The 15085-nt window shown below is 61.2% G+C and overlaps 2 protein-coding genes across 3 annotated transcripts; one reads left to right on the top strand and one right to left on the bottom strand.

Moving 5' to 3' along the window:
- Positions 1-615: 615 nt before the first annotated feature.
- GPR142 (G protein-coupled receptor 142) lies at positions 616-5833 on the bottom strand. The gene is made up of 3 exons (XM_025999683.2): positions 5671-5833; positions 4696-4854; positions 616-4015 (listed from the first exon to the last, which is right to left on the bottom strand). Exons 1-3 carry the CDS (start codon positions 5693-5695, stop codon positions 3144-3146), a joined length of 1056 nt encoding a protein of 351 aa, XP_025855468.1. The 5' UTR covers positions 5696-5833; the 3' UTR covers positions 616-3143.
- BTBD17 (BTB domain containing 17) lies at positions 2729-14848 on the top strand. 2 transcript variants are annotated; one of them, XM_025999681.2, is made up of 5 exons: positions 2729-2826; positions 9035-9265; positions 9410-9512; positions 11924-12200; positions 13600-14848. In XM_025999681.2, the coding sequence occupies exons 2-5, from the start codon at positions 9092-9094 to the stop codon at positions 14672-14674; spliced, it is 1629 nt and encodes a 542-aa protein (XP_025855466.2). In that variant the 5' UTR covers positions 2729-2826; positions 9035-9091; the 3' UTR covers positions 14675-14848. The 2 variants fall into 2 exon arrangements, with proteins under 2 accessions (XP_025855466.2, XP_025855467.1); XM_025999682.2 differs by lacking the exons at positions 2729-2826; positions 9035-9265; positions 9410-9512 and adding an exon at positions 10370-10565.
- The last annotated feature ends 237 nt before the right edge of the window (positions 14849-15085 follow it).

Below are 15085 nucleotides of genomic sequence, written 5' to 3' on the forward strand. Positions count from 1 at the left end.
GTCCCCGGATTGCCCCCTCCCACTCTCCATCCCTGGGGGATGGGGGCAGTTGTGAGCCCCTTTTACCCAGCCAGCCTGCCCCCTTTTGGGGGGACAAAAAGGCAAAGAGGAAAGAGCCGTAGAGCCCCTCCAGGGGAAAGCTCGAGAAAGCTGGAAGGAAACCGCAGAGGCAGTGCTAGGCCTGGGGGAGTGAGCTTGCCCTGGAAGTGCTGCCGCCCCCGTGGGAGAACCCAGGACCTGAGCGCAGACAGCAGGGCAGGGGATCGTGGGCAGGCGGGCAAGCCCTGCGAGCCTCTGGGGGAGCCCCAGCGGGACGGAGAAGCCCCGGTGACTGGGGGGCCCGGGAAACCAGCCAGCGGCACATGTGCTCTCCTGCCCGAGAACAAGAGAGAAGAGGACCAGCAGCGTCCCGATCAGGAGTAAGGACATAAGGAAAACTGTCCTGAACTCAGAGGTGCTCCCAGTGTGGACCTGAAACGATCCGCAGCTGACTGTGGGACACGAAGAGATTTCAGCAGCCGGGCTGGCGAGGGAGAGGAGGGTGAAGCGCGCCACCGTGGCCCTGTCCTCCTTCCAGAAGCCATTGAGAGCTACTAATAAAAATGCACGAAGAAGGAAGCTTCAAGGGCAATTTTATTTATTTAATTTTTATGAAGATTTTATCCATTTATTCATGAGAGACAGAGAGAGAGGCAGAGACACAGGCAGAGGGAGAAGCAGGCTCCATGCAGGGAGCCCGAAGCGGGACTCGAGCCCAGGACCCTGGGATCCCACCATGGGCCGAAGGCAGGCGCCAAACCGCTGAGCCACCCAGGGGTCCCGCAAGTGCAGTTTTACTAGGACTTCACCTGTGGGGGACCTGCTTCTCCAAGTGGCGAGCTCTTCACTTTGTTAAGGGTTACAGGGTTATATAAGAGGAGCTGTTGCTCGGTCCATCTTATCCGGAAGCTCTGATCGTGGTTCCCAACTCTGGCTAGGTCCAGGACCAAAAAGTTGTGACACAAAGCGGCCCTGCAGCGGCCCTTCTCCCAGTCTGTGGAGGAGCAGGAACCGGACCAGCAGACTCGCCCTTCTCCGGCTGGGGGTGCCGAGGGGGCTCCTCATCGAACCCCTCTGGGCTCCCGCATCCTCAGTCTTCCTCAGTCTGTAGGATGGTGACTGTACCCAGGACGCAGGGCTGTTGGGAAAACCTGATGTCGCCCCATCCTGAGGGTGTGCGCGAGGTCACCCTGGTTCTGGTGGCTCCAGCACCCCCTCCCCTACCTGTCTCCACAAAGACTCCCCACCTGTTTCTGAAAGTTCCTGGTTTCACCAGTGCTCAGGAACTGGGGAGTAAATCGGTCTTCCCTTGGACAGCCCACTGGCCGGTTCAGAGAGTGTCGTGTCCATTGACATGACCATTGGTTACTCCAGCGACAATGGTCTCTTCTGATTCTAGAGGGCTCTCACGGGTTTCTTACAGAGTGGGAAGAGGTTTGCTCCTCCACTGTGTTCCATTTGGTTTTGCATCAAAAAGGCCCCTTTTCCCCCCAGAAGCACTGTCCTATCCCCTAGGGCCTGCGCTTCCCCAGGTACCTGCCCTTGCACCCCCTCCTCCTTCAGCAAGGCAGGAAGCCCTGCTTCATCCAGTCCCGCCCACAGACACATCTGTGTGCACATGGTGGGGACCCTCCGTGTCCCAAATGCACCCAGGGTCAGCCTGGACCACGCTCTGCCAGCAGTGGTGGTGCTTGCAGGGCCCCCATTTTTCCTCCCTGGACTCTTGGGGACCAGATGTGTCCCAGAATTCACAACTTTTCTGAACAGAGAAAAGTCACGTGCGGCTTGTCCTCTGTGCTAGATCTCGGTCCCAGCAGCATGTAGCCGCAGAGCCACTGTGTCCAGACTCGCTCGTCCTGCCTCAAGTCAGGTCAGGTTTTACCGCTAAATGTGACTGTGGCAAGCTTGGGACAAATGCTTTGGTTTTCGGAACTCTTTAGAATTACGGATAAAGTTTAGGATTATGGAAAAAGGATGGAGGATATGGTTCTGAGTATGGTTGAAGGTCCCCTGTGCTGGGGAGAAGAGGAAAGCTGAGCATTTATTTTGCACCGACGATGTGCTCCGCTCATGCATTTCTGGCTCTTCCGGCTAGGCCATCCCACTAAGGGGTTGGGTGCTGGTGGGTCCCGGCCTGGACAGCCTGGACTCTAGGCCTGGACCTCCCCTTCGAGGGGAAAGGTCGGCTCTGCCTGACTGGGAAACAGAAAGCAGCCACTAATGTGTTTACCCAAAGCCCAGAGCAGGTGGGAGGTCCATCTGCTAATCTCTCCCAGCTGCCTCTCCCGGCTGGCACCGTGGCCCAGAGGAGCGAGGGGCCCGGGAGAGGCTGGGAGGGGCTGGGCAGAGCCCTGGGGACCTGTCTGCTGGGCCCTCCTCCCCGTGGTGGAGAAAGAGGCCTTCCTCCAAGTGGAGCCCGCTGAGTCCTCCCTTCCCATCCCCTCCTCCCCAGCCGGATGGCCAAGAAGGCACTTCCTGTCTCAGCAGCAGCGACAATGAAAACCCTGGGGCTATTCTGGGTCCTTGAACCTGTCCTGGCTCCAGGGCAGGGAGTTAAGTGGAATGGAAGCAGGATGCTTGAGACTCAAGCCAGGGTGTCGGTGTCGCCCTAGGGCCCGGACATCTAATCTGCTTTAAAATCACCCCTTTTCCCAAGCAGCCCCCCCCCTTTACTGGGCCAAAACCTTTGGCTCCCCCAGCCCTGAACATGCCTGGAATCCCACCTAGCTTCCTTGCATCCTGGCTTTGCCACCGGAAGCCAGAGAAGTGATGACTCGGGAATGAAAGGTAAGCAATGGGGGGTGCGGAGGTGGGGTGGGGGGTGGCTGGAAATGATTCATGTCCATCCATCCACCCACCCACCCATTCAGTCATCCAACCCACGTTCACTTCGCCTTCATAACGTGCCAGGTGAAGCGTCCCTCACAAAGGAATGCCCGTAGCACCGGACACTTACTAAGGGCTGGATAAATTGTACGCCCCTGCACCCGGGGAGCCACCCCCACAGGAAGGAGCCCCCCCCCCACGTTTTAGTGGGCACACCACGGAGGCAGCAGTGTAGCTGGCCCTGAGCCACCTCCAAGCCCCCTGGTTGGGCCCTCGCTCTACATTTCTGCTCCTTGGGGAAGGCCGGGAGGCTTGAGCGCAGAGTCCGCCGCCGTGCCCTCTGGCCGCGACCCCAGGGTGCAGGGCAGGTGGGCGTCGTGGATGACCTCTCGGACGGCGGCCCGGAAAGTCTTGCTGACGAGGCAGTAGAGGCCGAAGTTGACGGCCGTGTTGAGCATGGCGGCCATGTTGGCCACGTCCAAGGCCAGGTGCACCCTCCAGTCCCGGTGGACAGGGGCCACGTACAGGTGGTAGAGCATGACGAAGATCCGGGGCGCCCAAAGGAGGGCGAAGAGCGTGGTGACGCCCAGGAGGATGGCCGTGCTCTTGCCCACCCGGGGCCGCGGCCCGCCGTGGCTCCTCCTGCGCAGCCGCCAGATGATGGCCGAGTTGGCGGCCAGGAAAACACCGCAAGGGATGAAGTAGACGGTGAGGCAGTGGGCCCACTTGAGGACCTCGTCCAGCAGGCTGGGGGCGTCCGCGTCCCGCCACACGTCCAGCCACCAGTAGAAGGGGATGCCCGTCAGCAGGGCAGCTCCGAGGACGGTGGCGATGGCCCGGCGGCTCCGGCCCGGGGACGAGGCGGCCCGGTGGTGCAGGGGGTGGCACAGGGCGCTGTAGCGGTCGACCGTGAGCAGCACAGCGATCCACACCGAGGCGTGGTTGGCGGTGAACTCCAGGATGTTCGCCGAGCGCACCACGGCACGGGGCACCTCGCGGGCCAGCACGGCCCCCTGCAGGAGGAACCCCACGAACACGATGACCACCTGCGTGACGATGTCCGAGGCCGTGAGCGCCAGAAGGTAGTAGTAGGAGGGCTTCCTGGTCCTGGCGGCCAGCCGGGCCAGGGCCACCGTGGTCAGGAGGTTGACTGATGACGGCAGAGGTCGCAGAGGGCAGAGGGCAGAGGGCAGAGGCGTTAGAAGGGCGGCTCAGCCTACATTTCCGAGGCGTTATCATCGTCCCTCTCTGCCTGCTGGGCCGGGCTCCTCTTTCCCTCTTTCCAGATGCTTCTTAAAGCTCACTTTATCAGGGAGGCTAACCAGACCAGGCCTGCCCTGTCCATCCGTACGCCACAGGCCACTGACTTCACCCGGGGCAAGGCCTCTGCCTTACACACAGGCAGGGGTGGGTAATCCCCCAAGGCTGAGACCACCTGTCCTTTCCTGCCTCCACTTCCCCACCTGCCCCCTAGCTCTGTTGCTTTTGGAATCAGTGGAGGGTACGGGAAGCTTTCAACCAAGCAGCCCTACATGAGCCTAGTCAGCTGAGCACAGTACCCACTGCCGGGGCGGGGGGGATGGGGGTGGCTCTCCCTTCTGGTGAAACCTCAGCTTTAGCCGCTGAGCACCCCAAAACCTGGCCGCTCACTTTTACTCCCTGCTATGCTTTGCTCCCCAAAGACCCGGATCGCCCTATAAAGTCAAAGGGTATCCTGGTATCTAAGATTCTGGGTCTCAGGGGTCAGCACAGAGGATGGGCACCCACGGAAGGAGGACTCCTCCCATTTCTGCCCACCCCCAGCTCCCCAACCCCAGCTTCCCCACTCACCAGGCAGCCCCAGGCCCAGCAGGATGCTGTAGTAGATGACAGGGATGACACCAGCCACACACGGGGACCTCCCTGGGATTTCTGGCCAATGGCCCTCCAACTCCTGGCTTGGCCTACTGCCGTTGGCTGTGGGCAGCAGGGTCGCTCGGAGCGGGCCGGCTAGGGAGGGCGGAAGGGGGGAGTTGGGGTTCGAGCTTTAGGTCTCTCTCCAGCCTGCTCCTGCCCTTGAGATCTATTCACCCCTACTCTCTGAACACCCCCTGGTCAGGCCCAGCAAATGACAATCCCTGTGGCCTGGTCCACCCCACCCCTCCGTGGCCTGACGCCCCTGTTAAAGGGAAGAAGTCCTCCGTGGCGTTTTTGCTGCCGTGGACACTATTTCTTCATTGTGTTGCTGGAGGTACCCCTTCTGCCTGGGAGGCAGGGCCCTGAAACAGGCTGCAGGCACAGTCAGGGGGGCAGGGGGGCCCCGTTTCAGCATACAGATTCCTGGGGCTCTGCAGGCAGGCTGCGCGGTGCTCCAGAGCGGGGCTGGGGCAGCTGTGTCTTTAGTGAGCGGCCCGGGTGATTCTCACCCACGGTGACTCACAGCGGCCACCCGGCTCTCAACAGCTGCCTCGTCTCTACGGAGGGACATTACTAGGTTTCCTGCTCTTCGTCCCTAAAGAGCAGCCCTCCTCGTAGGTTAGCAATCCTGGAGCTGGGATGACCCTGGTTTTCAGACCGGGAAACGGTCCAAAGGAGTGAAGTGACCACATACTCTGGCCCTTGCTCCTCTCAGCCCACACTTTAGGTTTTTGGTTTCAAGGTCCAGCTTTAGATTTCCTGCTGAAGCCCCCCACCCAGTCGTCCCCGCCCCTCTCCCCACCCCAGCTACACCTAGTTTCCTTGCCCCCAACTCATGGGTGTTCAGCTTCAAGCTTCTTGATTCCTCACCTGTTCCTCACCTGCCTGCCACCGTCCTGGATACTTTACCTGTCTCCTGCCCCTCAAGCGTCATGCTCCTGGGTCCCGAGTCCTAGGTCACCTCGTGGCTTTTCTGGGGGTCCACGCGGCTCCCTCCCGGCATCGCCAGCTCTCCAAGGGGTGGTTTGGCCCACGATTCTTCCCGCAGCACTGAGACTGAGCCGGTCAGTGCAGAGAGGTGGGGTGGTGGGAGGAGGGAGGAGGAGGAAGGAAAGGGTGGGGCCGAGGCTCAGGGGAATGAGTCTACACAGTGGATGCTGCCTGGAGCAAACCGGGATCCCCCAGGGTGCTCAGGCTGGGAGGGGGGCCTTGAGGAGGTGGCTGGCCTGGGGCTCTGGATAGGCTGCCCTGTGACCCAGGGCATTCTGGGGACTGGCATGGGCTCATGCGGGGCATTGACACCCTGGGTGCCAGGACTTCAGGACAAGGCAGAAGGATCCCGTCTGTGGCATCAAAGAGAGAAAGGCATAAAGGCGGGGGGGGGGGGGCGGGGGGGCACCCAGTGCAGGGCAGGGGTGAGGCTGCCATGGGCAGAGCCCAGATCTAGAGAGAGGCCTCACACGCCAGGTTTGAAGGATTCAGTCCTACGATGGAGGCAGGGGGTGGGAGGAGGAGGCTGCCTGGGGGGTTTGGGCCTGGAAGGGTGGCAGGAAGCCGTGGGCGGCGGTGGCAGTGGCCATCGGGAGAAGCCTGACCAGGCCGCCAGTAGCCCTGGGAATCCAAGACCCAGAGGCCCCCTCGAGCTGTTGTTTCCCTTGCTGTGGCGAAGTGGACCATTCCCCCAGGAATATGCAAATAAACAGCAGCAGGTGCAGGGAGCACTCTGGAGAGGCTGGAATCTGTGGCCACTGGCTCCCCCCAGCCCCGTGAGGAAATGACCAGTGCAGCCCACAGTGGGCGCCAGGGACAAAGACGTGGCCCGACTCCAGTCAGGAATCACCTGCTGTGCCCATCCCTGGGAATGAGCAGAGCTTCTGGACTCCCTAAGATAGAGCCCAGGTCTGGGGCTGGGGCTGGACCCTCAACCCCCTCCCACCTTCACACCCACCCTGGGCTAACACAGGGGACTTGTTGCCCCCTGGTGGCTGTGCTCCGACCCTGCACAACTCTGACAGTCCCCGGCCTTGGGCTCGGTCCTCTGGGTGGCAAGGCAGGACCAGAACCAGCACGACCCACTCAGATCCCCAGGCTGTGTCCGGGACCTCCGCCCAGGTCCAGGGAATTCCAGAAGCTCAGGTAATTCCTCAGGCTACCACCTTCCTGCACCAGGAGGCTGTGGGTGAACGAGGAGCTGCTGGCAGCCACGTTGAAAGGACCAAGCGTGTTCCCGAGCACTTACTCTTGTTCCTACAATTGTCACCCTCACGGCAGCCCCACAAGCTAACCCTGGCGACCTCCATTTCACATAAGAGGGGACGGAGGCTCAGAGAAGTTCAGCAGCTTGGCTAGGGCCACAGAGCCACTGTGTGACAGTGGGAATTTGAACTGAGGTTTGTTGCTCCCCTAAAGCACTTGTCACTCCCTCATGCAACCTGCCCTGGAAGAACAGGTGCACAGGCAGGAAGAGGTCACGGAGGGCTCAGGCTTTTGGGAGGAGGGGATGTGGGTCATACAGAGCCCTCAGATAGGGAGGGGCATTGCAGTGGAGGCGGGATAGCGTGGTAGAGGTTGCTGGGGCTGGAGAGTGGATGTGCCACCATAACGGGACAGCCTGGCTTCCCGGAAGCTTTCAGTAGTCTGTGAGTTACTTCAGGGAAATATTCCTTTTTGTTTATTATTAGTGTGCCCCCCCCCCCCCCGAGTACATGGGCCTGGAACCTAAACTCATGATCCCCTGCTCCCCAGTCTAAGTGTCTGAAGGCACCCTAGCTCAGGAAGGCAGATGTTACAGATGTAAGGGAGCCTGCACTCTAGGTAGGGCTGGGTCTGGGGGCCCACTGCTTTGGGGTGAGTATTGCCCCCATCCGGCGTCTGATCACCCATTCTGCAGATTCAGAAAACCTTCATCCTGCCCCAAGCTTGCGAGAATTTTCAGTGGCTTTCACAGCACTAGAAGTTCCTTGCCCATTGGGAATCATATCAGTCTGAAATAGCTTCGCATGTAGGGATCCAGTGGAGGGTCACGGGGGAAAAAAAAGTCAAGCAGAAAAGTGGCATTTGAACTCAGGCTGCCGTGAGATCTCAGACAAGTCACTCAGGTTACAAACACGCTTTGTCTCAGGCAGGAAGTAGCACTCCTCTCTGGGAATTGTTCTAGCTTGTGAGCTCGTCAGACTCGCTCTCAAGGAAGGATGGAGCTTCCAGATCCACAGGGCAAAATAAATCCGAGTGTCTCAGATCCTCGATCTCAACAGCTGTGCAGGGCAAATGCCCTCCTTTCTCTCTCTGGCTCCAAGACTCTCGCACACTACACACATGATGCAGGTGTATGTGCACACACACACACACACACACACACGATGCAGGCACGCACTCCAGCAACTCTCAGACTAAGAAGCGGAGAACAGAGAATGCCTATTTCTGGAAAGCCACTTTCCAAATCATTAGAGGGGGTTCAGGGACAATGAAGTTAGCAATTTTAGGAGGTGAGGTTTGAGGTGACCCTTCTGAGACGTCTTTTTTTTTTTTTTAAGATTTTATTTATTTTTTCATGAGAGACAGAGAGAGAGAGAGAGAAGCAGAGACACAGGCAGAGGGAGAAGCAGGCTCCATGCGGGGAGCCCGATGTGGGACTCGATCCCGGGTCTCCAGGATCACGCCCCGGGCCGAAGGCAGGCGGTAAACCGCTGAGCCACCCAGGGATCCCTTTCCGAGTCTTCTTGGTAATCTGGGGCCGCCCGATCCCTGCACCCTGGAAATGGCATCCATCTAACTCCAGTAGGTAAATCTTAGCTTGGAGTGTACATGACAGTCACCCAACGTGCCTAGAAAATTACAGGCGTCCTGGCATCTAAGTAGAGCACGAGAGATTGCGACACAGGTGGACTATACCTTCTAGAAAAGCAGATGTAGCCCCAGGGAAGCTGGAGTTATGAAAGGAGTTTACTGAAAGCCAGTTTCCTGAGTACGGGGTTCTCTTACCAACGTCTCTATCGTCGATAACGTTCTTCCCGGAAAGCACTGCGCGTGGAAGCAGGGATGCTCCGAGGCCCAGAACCCGCTCACACTGCGGCTCTGTCTTGCTGGGCCGGGCCGGGGAGGTGCACAGTCCATGGGAAGGGCAGGCAGGCAGCCAGGGGATGGTGGATTTGGACAAGGGGAGCCGGGCGTGAAGGTCAGGGCAGCCGGGAGGGGTTTCCGCTGGGCTGGATGGCTCCGTCTCTGCCAACCCGGACGAGGCAGGTGCCAGACCCAGTTCTTGCTCTCTCTGCAGCTCTGGAGAGGGGGGTGGAGCTGTCGGCGTCTCTGTGCCAGCCGGGAGCAGAAATCAATGCATGGAGCTGGTGCCTGGGATCCAGAGAGCAAGGGAGGGCAGGCTCCATCCCAGGTCAAGGACCCAGCCTTGGGGGAAACTGTCCTGGATCTCTGGGTCCATCGATTCATCGAGCTTAAAGGACTCCCTCCCTGGAAGAGCTGGGCCAGGCCCTACTTGCTGCCCAAAAAGGTGAGGCCTCGAAGGACACACGGACACACCTACTCCCCTTGGGCTCTTGACACCGCCCCCCTTTTCCTTTGGATTTAGAAGAGCACTCCTCTGCACTAACCCAGTCGAGATGGTGACCTAGCTCTGCCTCAATTTCTCCTACAGTCGGGGTGGGATGTTGGGTCTGCTGTGTGCACGTCCTTGGAACTCTGGGAAGGGAAGCGTTATATTTGGAAGTTAGAAGCTGGTAAAAGAAGCCTTCTAAGAGGTAAGCGGAGAGACCTGAGGCACTGGGGAAGATGAATTAAAGGAAGTGACAGGGCAGACAGGTGGGTACTTCAGCATCTCCAGCTCCTAGCCCAGGTTTGTACTGGTTGGGGGGTGGGGGTAGGGAGCGCTCTCTGCCAAGGGCTAGCCTCTTGCAAGGTGGGCAGCCCGGCTCTGGGCAGAGCATTTCCCATGCACTGGTGCACGGTGCAGGGTGCTAGTGCTCTGTGCCCGGCCCCGCCATCCTAGCTCACCTTCATCCTGGGGGATGCCGGTCACAGTCTCCAGGGGACCCTCCCCAAAGGCCCATCACCCTCCCCAGGGCATGCCAGGGCCGGCCTCAAAGGGGAACGTGAAAGGAACACCAGTTATCCCATGGGTCCCTATTGGAGACCCTTGCCCTGCTCTCTGAGAGCTAGGCCACCCCAAAATGGAAGAAGGGGAGGGATGGGGGCCTGAGCCGCCGCTTCCCACTTCTCCTCCAGGCCCTCCCTTTGCTGCCCGCTCACCAAGGCACTTTAGCCAAGCTGCTGCCAAGCACGCTCTGTGCCAGGACAGAGACTGAGCCTGGGGTTTGGGGGAGGGGACTGGGGACCCTCTGGGCCAGCAGCTGCCAGAGGTCCTGGAGCCCCTGGCCTGCCCTTTGGAGAGCCTAAACCCCCCAGGAGACAACCGGCTAGCTCTGCTGGGTGGTGGAAGACGTGGGGGAGCTCGCCGGATCTGTCCCCCTCGGGGGCCCGCGGGCCACACAATAGCCCCAGGCTGCTGCGCCCTGGCTTAAGTGGTTGCCTGGGCAACAACTGGGGCCAGTTTCCACCAATCCTCGGCAGAGGCTGGATGGGGGGAGGGAAGCTGGCCGGGAAGGGGGGCACCATCCCTTGTGCTGAATCCTATATAAGGAGGAGGGATGTGAGCGCAGTGGTCTGGGCTTCGCTGCCCCTCCAGTGAGCTCAGGGGCGGGGCACGAAGATGCTTCGCTTGGGCTGTGCCAAGCCTGGGTCCTGGGCCAGCTTCTGGGCCGTCCTGACCTTGGTGGGTCTGGCCACTCGAGCTGGTGAGTGGGCAGTGGGTGGGGTGGGGTGGGGGTGGAGGGCAGGGAGGAGAGGCCGGACCTTTCGCCGGGAGGGGGCGGTGTCCAGCAGGCCGGGAGATTTGATCGCTGCGCCCGCCAGAGGAGGGAAGGAGGGCTGGGAGGCAGCAGGGGTCTTAGCGACAGGAAGACCAGCCCACCGCCCACGCCGGACAGGTGGCCCCAGGACAGGTGGCCCCAGGCAGCCGTGGGGTGTGAACGGCCCACCCACCCGGCCCTCACCCTCCCCTTCTCCCGCTGCCTCCCTTTCTGTTACACACAGATGCTCTGGTCCCGTGTCAGCCTCCTCTCTGGTTGTCCCCACGGGCCAGGGGCCTGCGCGTGTGCACGTGTGTTCGTGGGGTGCTCGTCCGCTGCCCTCAGACACCCACCTAGTCTCCCTCTGAGGCTCCTCACACTGTTCTCTGCTTGGGGAAGCGGCTGGCAGCGTTTCCTGTCACTGAGTTCTCTGTGACGGGAGTGCATGTCCCCATCTGACCCTCACACATCCCTGGAAGCCCAAGAGAAGGCCCCGGGGTGGGCAGCCTGGAAGGGGGAGGCCGGGCTCGACACTCAGGTCCCGTGAGAGTCCCCTTCCAGCACCAGCACGCCCTCTGTGTCTTCTCTGGTCCCCCCACAAGCCACCTGGTGCGAGTGGACTTCAGCCTCAGAGGTCAGGACCCAGGAGGGCAGCTGGGCCTGGAAACAGCTTCCCCTCATGCTCTGCCTCGGTCATCCCACTTGTGCTCTGGTCCCTCCCGACCCTCTCACTGCTCCCCGCACCCCCAGCCCATCCTTTTCTAGGGCCTCTGGCTGGCTCCTTCCCGTCACTTCCTCAGGGAGCCGTCTAGGATTTCTGCACCTCAAGCAGCCCTATCCTGACTACCGTCACTTCCTTATTTATCACAATCCCAAACTAGAGTGCTTATTTGTGTACTTACCGCCTGTCTAAGGGGCTGGTTGGTGCTTTTCTCAGGAGGTGAGCGCGGTGGGGTTCCTCGTCTGGTGCTCTGGCATCACGGAGACCAGTTCCCGGGCATTCTGTCCCACACTGGTTCATGATCTCTCCTTGCCAGGAATCTACCCCCATCCTGCAGAGCATCCTCTCAGGGGCTGCTCAGCATCAGGTTCATAAGCTTCCCTACCCGGGAAGTGCTTGTGTGCGTGCACGCTTACCTCTGCGTGCTCCAGGGGCGCAGGCAAGTATGCACACAGCCTCCCCAGGCCCAGCCGCCCCCCGCCCACACCCAGGCACACCGTCCCCAGCTGGTCCCTCTGCACCCCTGGCTGGCACCCCCGGCCCAGGGGCCTTCTCAGTGGTGCTGCCTTCCTTCCTGCCGCAGCTCAGAGAGCCGATGTTGGTGGCGAGTCCACGGGCACCTCCATCAACCACTCCCAGACGCTGCTCCAACGCTTGCAGGAGCTGCTGCGGCAGGGCAATGCCAGCGACGTGGTTCTGCGGGTGCAGGCCGCGGGGACGGACGAGGTCCGCGTGTTCCACACGCACCGCCTGCTGCTGGGCCTACACAGCGAGTTCTTCCGGGAGCTGCTGAGTAACCAGAGTGAGGTGGTGCTTCAGGAGCCCCGGGACTGCGCTGCTGTCTTCGACAAGTTCATCAGGTGGGCACGGATTAGGGGAAGCCTTCCTCCCTTTCCCGGGCCCTGGCTTCTCCGCTCACCGGGTCCCAGAAGCCCTGGCCTCTCAGAAGACATTATGTGCATCCCCCAGAGGTCCATCCCCCAAGGTCTTCGCTTTTATTCGTCCCTTCTCCCCCTGCCCTTCCCACAAATCCAGCCTGACTCCCTGCCCTTGCCTGCAAGTCCTGTTGGCTCTGATGCCAGCTACCAAGTGCTCTCAGAGCTGTTTCCAAACCTGGTGTTGAGAGCTTTTAAAAACTGCAGATTCCCGGCCCCCGGTCTGGGTCATCCACTTCAGGTCTGGGGTTGGGCTCAGCAGTGATTTTTTCATTTTTTATTTTCAGGCCTCCGTGTGGTTTTAGCGTCTGGCCAGGTTTCCAACTGCAGGGCCAAGGGGAATAAGCCAGTGCTCTCTCTCATCTCCTGCTCCCTGCTGGTGTGCTGTACGGGGTGGGGGGGGGGCACCATTCACACTCTAGTCAGAGCAAGTAACCCTGTTTTAACGGTTTAGACAAGATGGCTGCAGAATACCAGGCAGCAGGAAGAGGCATAACACAGAAGGGGAAGGGTCTTCCCCCCCACCAGTCAGTTCTATCAAAGAGGTCTTCTCCGAACCCCATACTGTGCCTCTGCTGAAGGTGATTGGCTAGAATTTAGTCACATGGCCATGTCCACTCTAAAGGAGGCTTAGAGTCATCTTTTATTCCCAGAAACAAATAGTTGGGCTAAAATGCAGCTGGAAGGGGGAGACGGGGCGGGGGGGTGGTGTGTGTGTTGGTGCGGCTTTCTCTCCCGGCAGCTCTCGCCACATCCCCATGGAGTGTGGGGCCTGGCAAGAAGGGTGAGCGGAGGGATGGGAGCAGATGGGGACAGGGAGTGAATGAGCAAGAGCCACACCGGAAGAGATCCAGGGAGAAAGATGAGCTTGCAAGAAGGGGGAGGGGGGGTAGAGGGAATTAACCTGTGTGGAGGGCCTGCTTTGTAGCCAGTCCAGTTCATTCTCCCCCAGCTGTCACAACGACCCTGGTAACCCCTCTCCCCGGACGATTAGCAGAAGGTTCAGTGAAGTTAAATGACTTGCTCACTTGCAAGCACAATATGGATCTGAGCCCCGGGGTTGTGAAGCCCAGGACGGGTGGAGCCTCATCTGTCCTGTAGCCTAAGGCTCGGGGCCTAGTAGATGCCCAGTAACGATGCATCCTTTCCGTGTCCCCCCGAGAAACGGTCCTTGAGAGGAAGATAGGAAGCCGCGTGGGTGGGTCGGTGGGGCTGACCACAAGGCTCTTCATCCAAGGCTGGGTCCCCTTTGGGGGGGGTGTCTAGGGGCATGGCGGGGGGGGCGGCGCCCTGACCCCGCCCCATCTCTGCACCCCTCCCACAGGTACCTGTACTGCGGCGAGCTGACCGTGCTGCTGGCCCAGGCCATCCCCCTGCACCGGCTGGCCACCAAGTACGGCGTGGCCTCCCTGCAGCGCGGCGTGGCCGACTACATGCGGGCGCACCTGGCGGGCGGCGCGGGCCCTGCGGTCGGCTGGTACCACTATGCGGTGAGCACTGGGGACGAGGCCCTGCGCCAGAGCTGCCTGCAGTTCCTGGCCTGGAACCTGTCGGCCGTGGCGGCGAGTGCGGAGTGGGGCGCCGTGAGCCCCGAGCTGCTGGCGCAGCTGCTGCCGCGCTCCGACCTGGTGCTGCAGGACGAGCTGGAGCTGTTCCACGCGCTCGAGGCGTGGCTGGGCCGCACCCGCCCTGCCCCGGCTGTGGCCGAGCGTGCGCTGCGGGCCATCCGCTACCCCATGATCCCGCCTGCCCAGCTGTTCCAGCTGCAGGCACGCTCTGCCGCCCTGGCGCGCCACGGCCCCGCGGTGGCCGACCTGCTGCTGCAGGCCTACCAGTTCCACGCCGCCTCGCCGCTGCACTTCGCCAAGTTCTTCGATGTCAACGGCAGCGCCTTCCTGCCCCGCAACTACCTCGCGCCCGCCTGGGGCGCCCCATGGGTCATCAGCAACCCGGCCCGCGACGACCGCAGCACCAGCTTCCAGACGCAGCTGGGCCCCAGCGGCCACGACGCGGGCCGCCGGGTCACCTGGAACGTGCTCTTCTCCCCGCGCTGGCTGCCCGTCAGCCTGCGGCCCGTCTACGCGGACGCCGCGGGCACCGCACTGCCCCCCGCGCGCCCCGAGGACGGCCGGCCGCGCCTGGTGGTCACCCCGGCCAGCAGCGGTGGTGACGCGGCCGGGGTGAGCTTCCAGAAGACGGTGCTGGTGGGGGCGCGCCAGCACGGCCGCCTGCTGGTGCGCCACGCCTACAGCTTCCACCAGAGCAGCGAGGAGGCCGGCGACTTCCTGGCGCACGCGGACCTGCAGCGCCGCAACTCCGAGTACCTGGTGGAGAACGCCCTGCACCTCCACCTCATCGTCAAGCCCGTCTACCACACCCTCATCCGGACCCCCAAGTAGCCAGGCGGGCCGCGGCGGGGAGGGGCGCGCACCATCCGGGGTGCTCACGCCGGTCCCCTGGGTGGCCCGGTGCTGGTGGCCTCGGAGCTGGGGTGCAGGGTGGTGCAGCAGGTGCCCCGTTTCACAGCTGCCTCGGAGGCCGCGCTCTTGGTTGAATAAATCGATGCTCAGAGAGCGGAGGAGGGGATGATTGTACCACCTAGTTCCAGGTAAAAGCAGCCCTCCTAGGTATGGGGGTTCCCCCTTCTTTCATTAGCTTTTACCCAGGGCCCCCACCCCCACCTGGAACAGGGCAGGTAAGAGCAACCACATGGGCCAGCCTGGGAAAATGCGGGGTGGGGGGGGGGGACGACTCCAGGACCTCTTGCTCGAGTTTTCTCACCTTGAAGCCACGAGGCTTACTTAGCTGGG

Source organism: Vulpes vulpes, chromosome 2, assembly GCF_048418805.1.
Source record: "Vulpes vulpes isolate BD-2025 chromosome 2, VulVul3, whole genome shotgun sequence".
NCBI classification, from domain to species: domain Eukaryota; kingdom Metazoa; phylum Chordata; class Mammalia; order Carnivora; family Canidae; genus Vulpes; species Vulpes vulpes.

Bases quoted from the DNA above. Each gene is read 5' to 3' on its own strand.
- BTBD17 (XM_025999681.2), top strand. From the start codon at position 9,092: ATGCATGGAGCTGGTGCCTGGGATCCAGAGAGCAAGGGAGGGCAGGCT. The intron at 9,266-9,409 runs GTGAGGCCTCGA...TTTCTCCTACAG, and splicing joins CCTACTTGCTGCCCAAAAAG to TCGGGGTGGGATGTTGGGTC. The intron at 9,513-11,923 runs GTAAGCGGAGAG...TTCCTGCCGCAG, and splicing joins TAAAAGAAGCCTTCTAAGAG to CTCAGAGAGCCGATGTTGGT.
- GPR142 (XM_025999683.2), bottom strand. From the start codon at position 5,695: ATGACGCTTGAGGGGCAGGAGACAG. The intron at 4,855-5,670 runs GTAAAGTATCCA...CGCCCTCCCTAG, and splicing joins GCTTGAGGGGCAGGAGACAG to CCGGCCCGCTCCGAGCGACC. The intron at 4,016-4,695 runs GTGAGTGGGGAA...TGCCGTCATCAG, and splicing joins GCTGGGCCTGGGGCTGCCTG to TCAACCTCCTGACCACGGTG.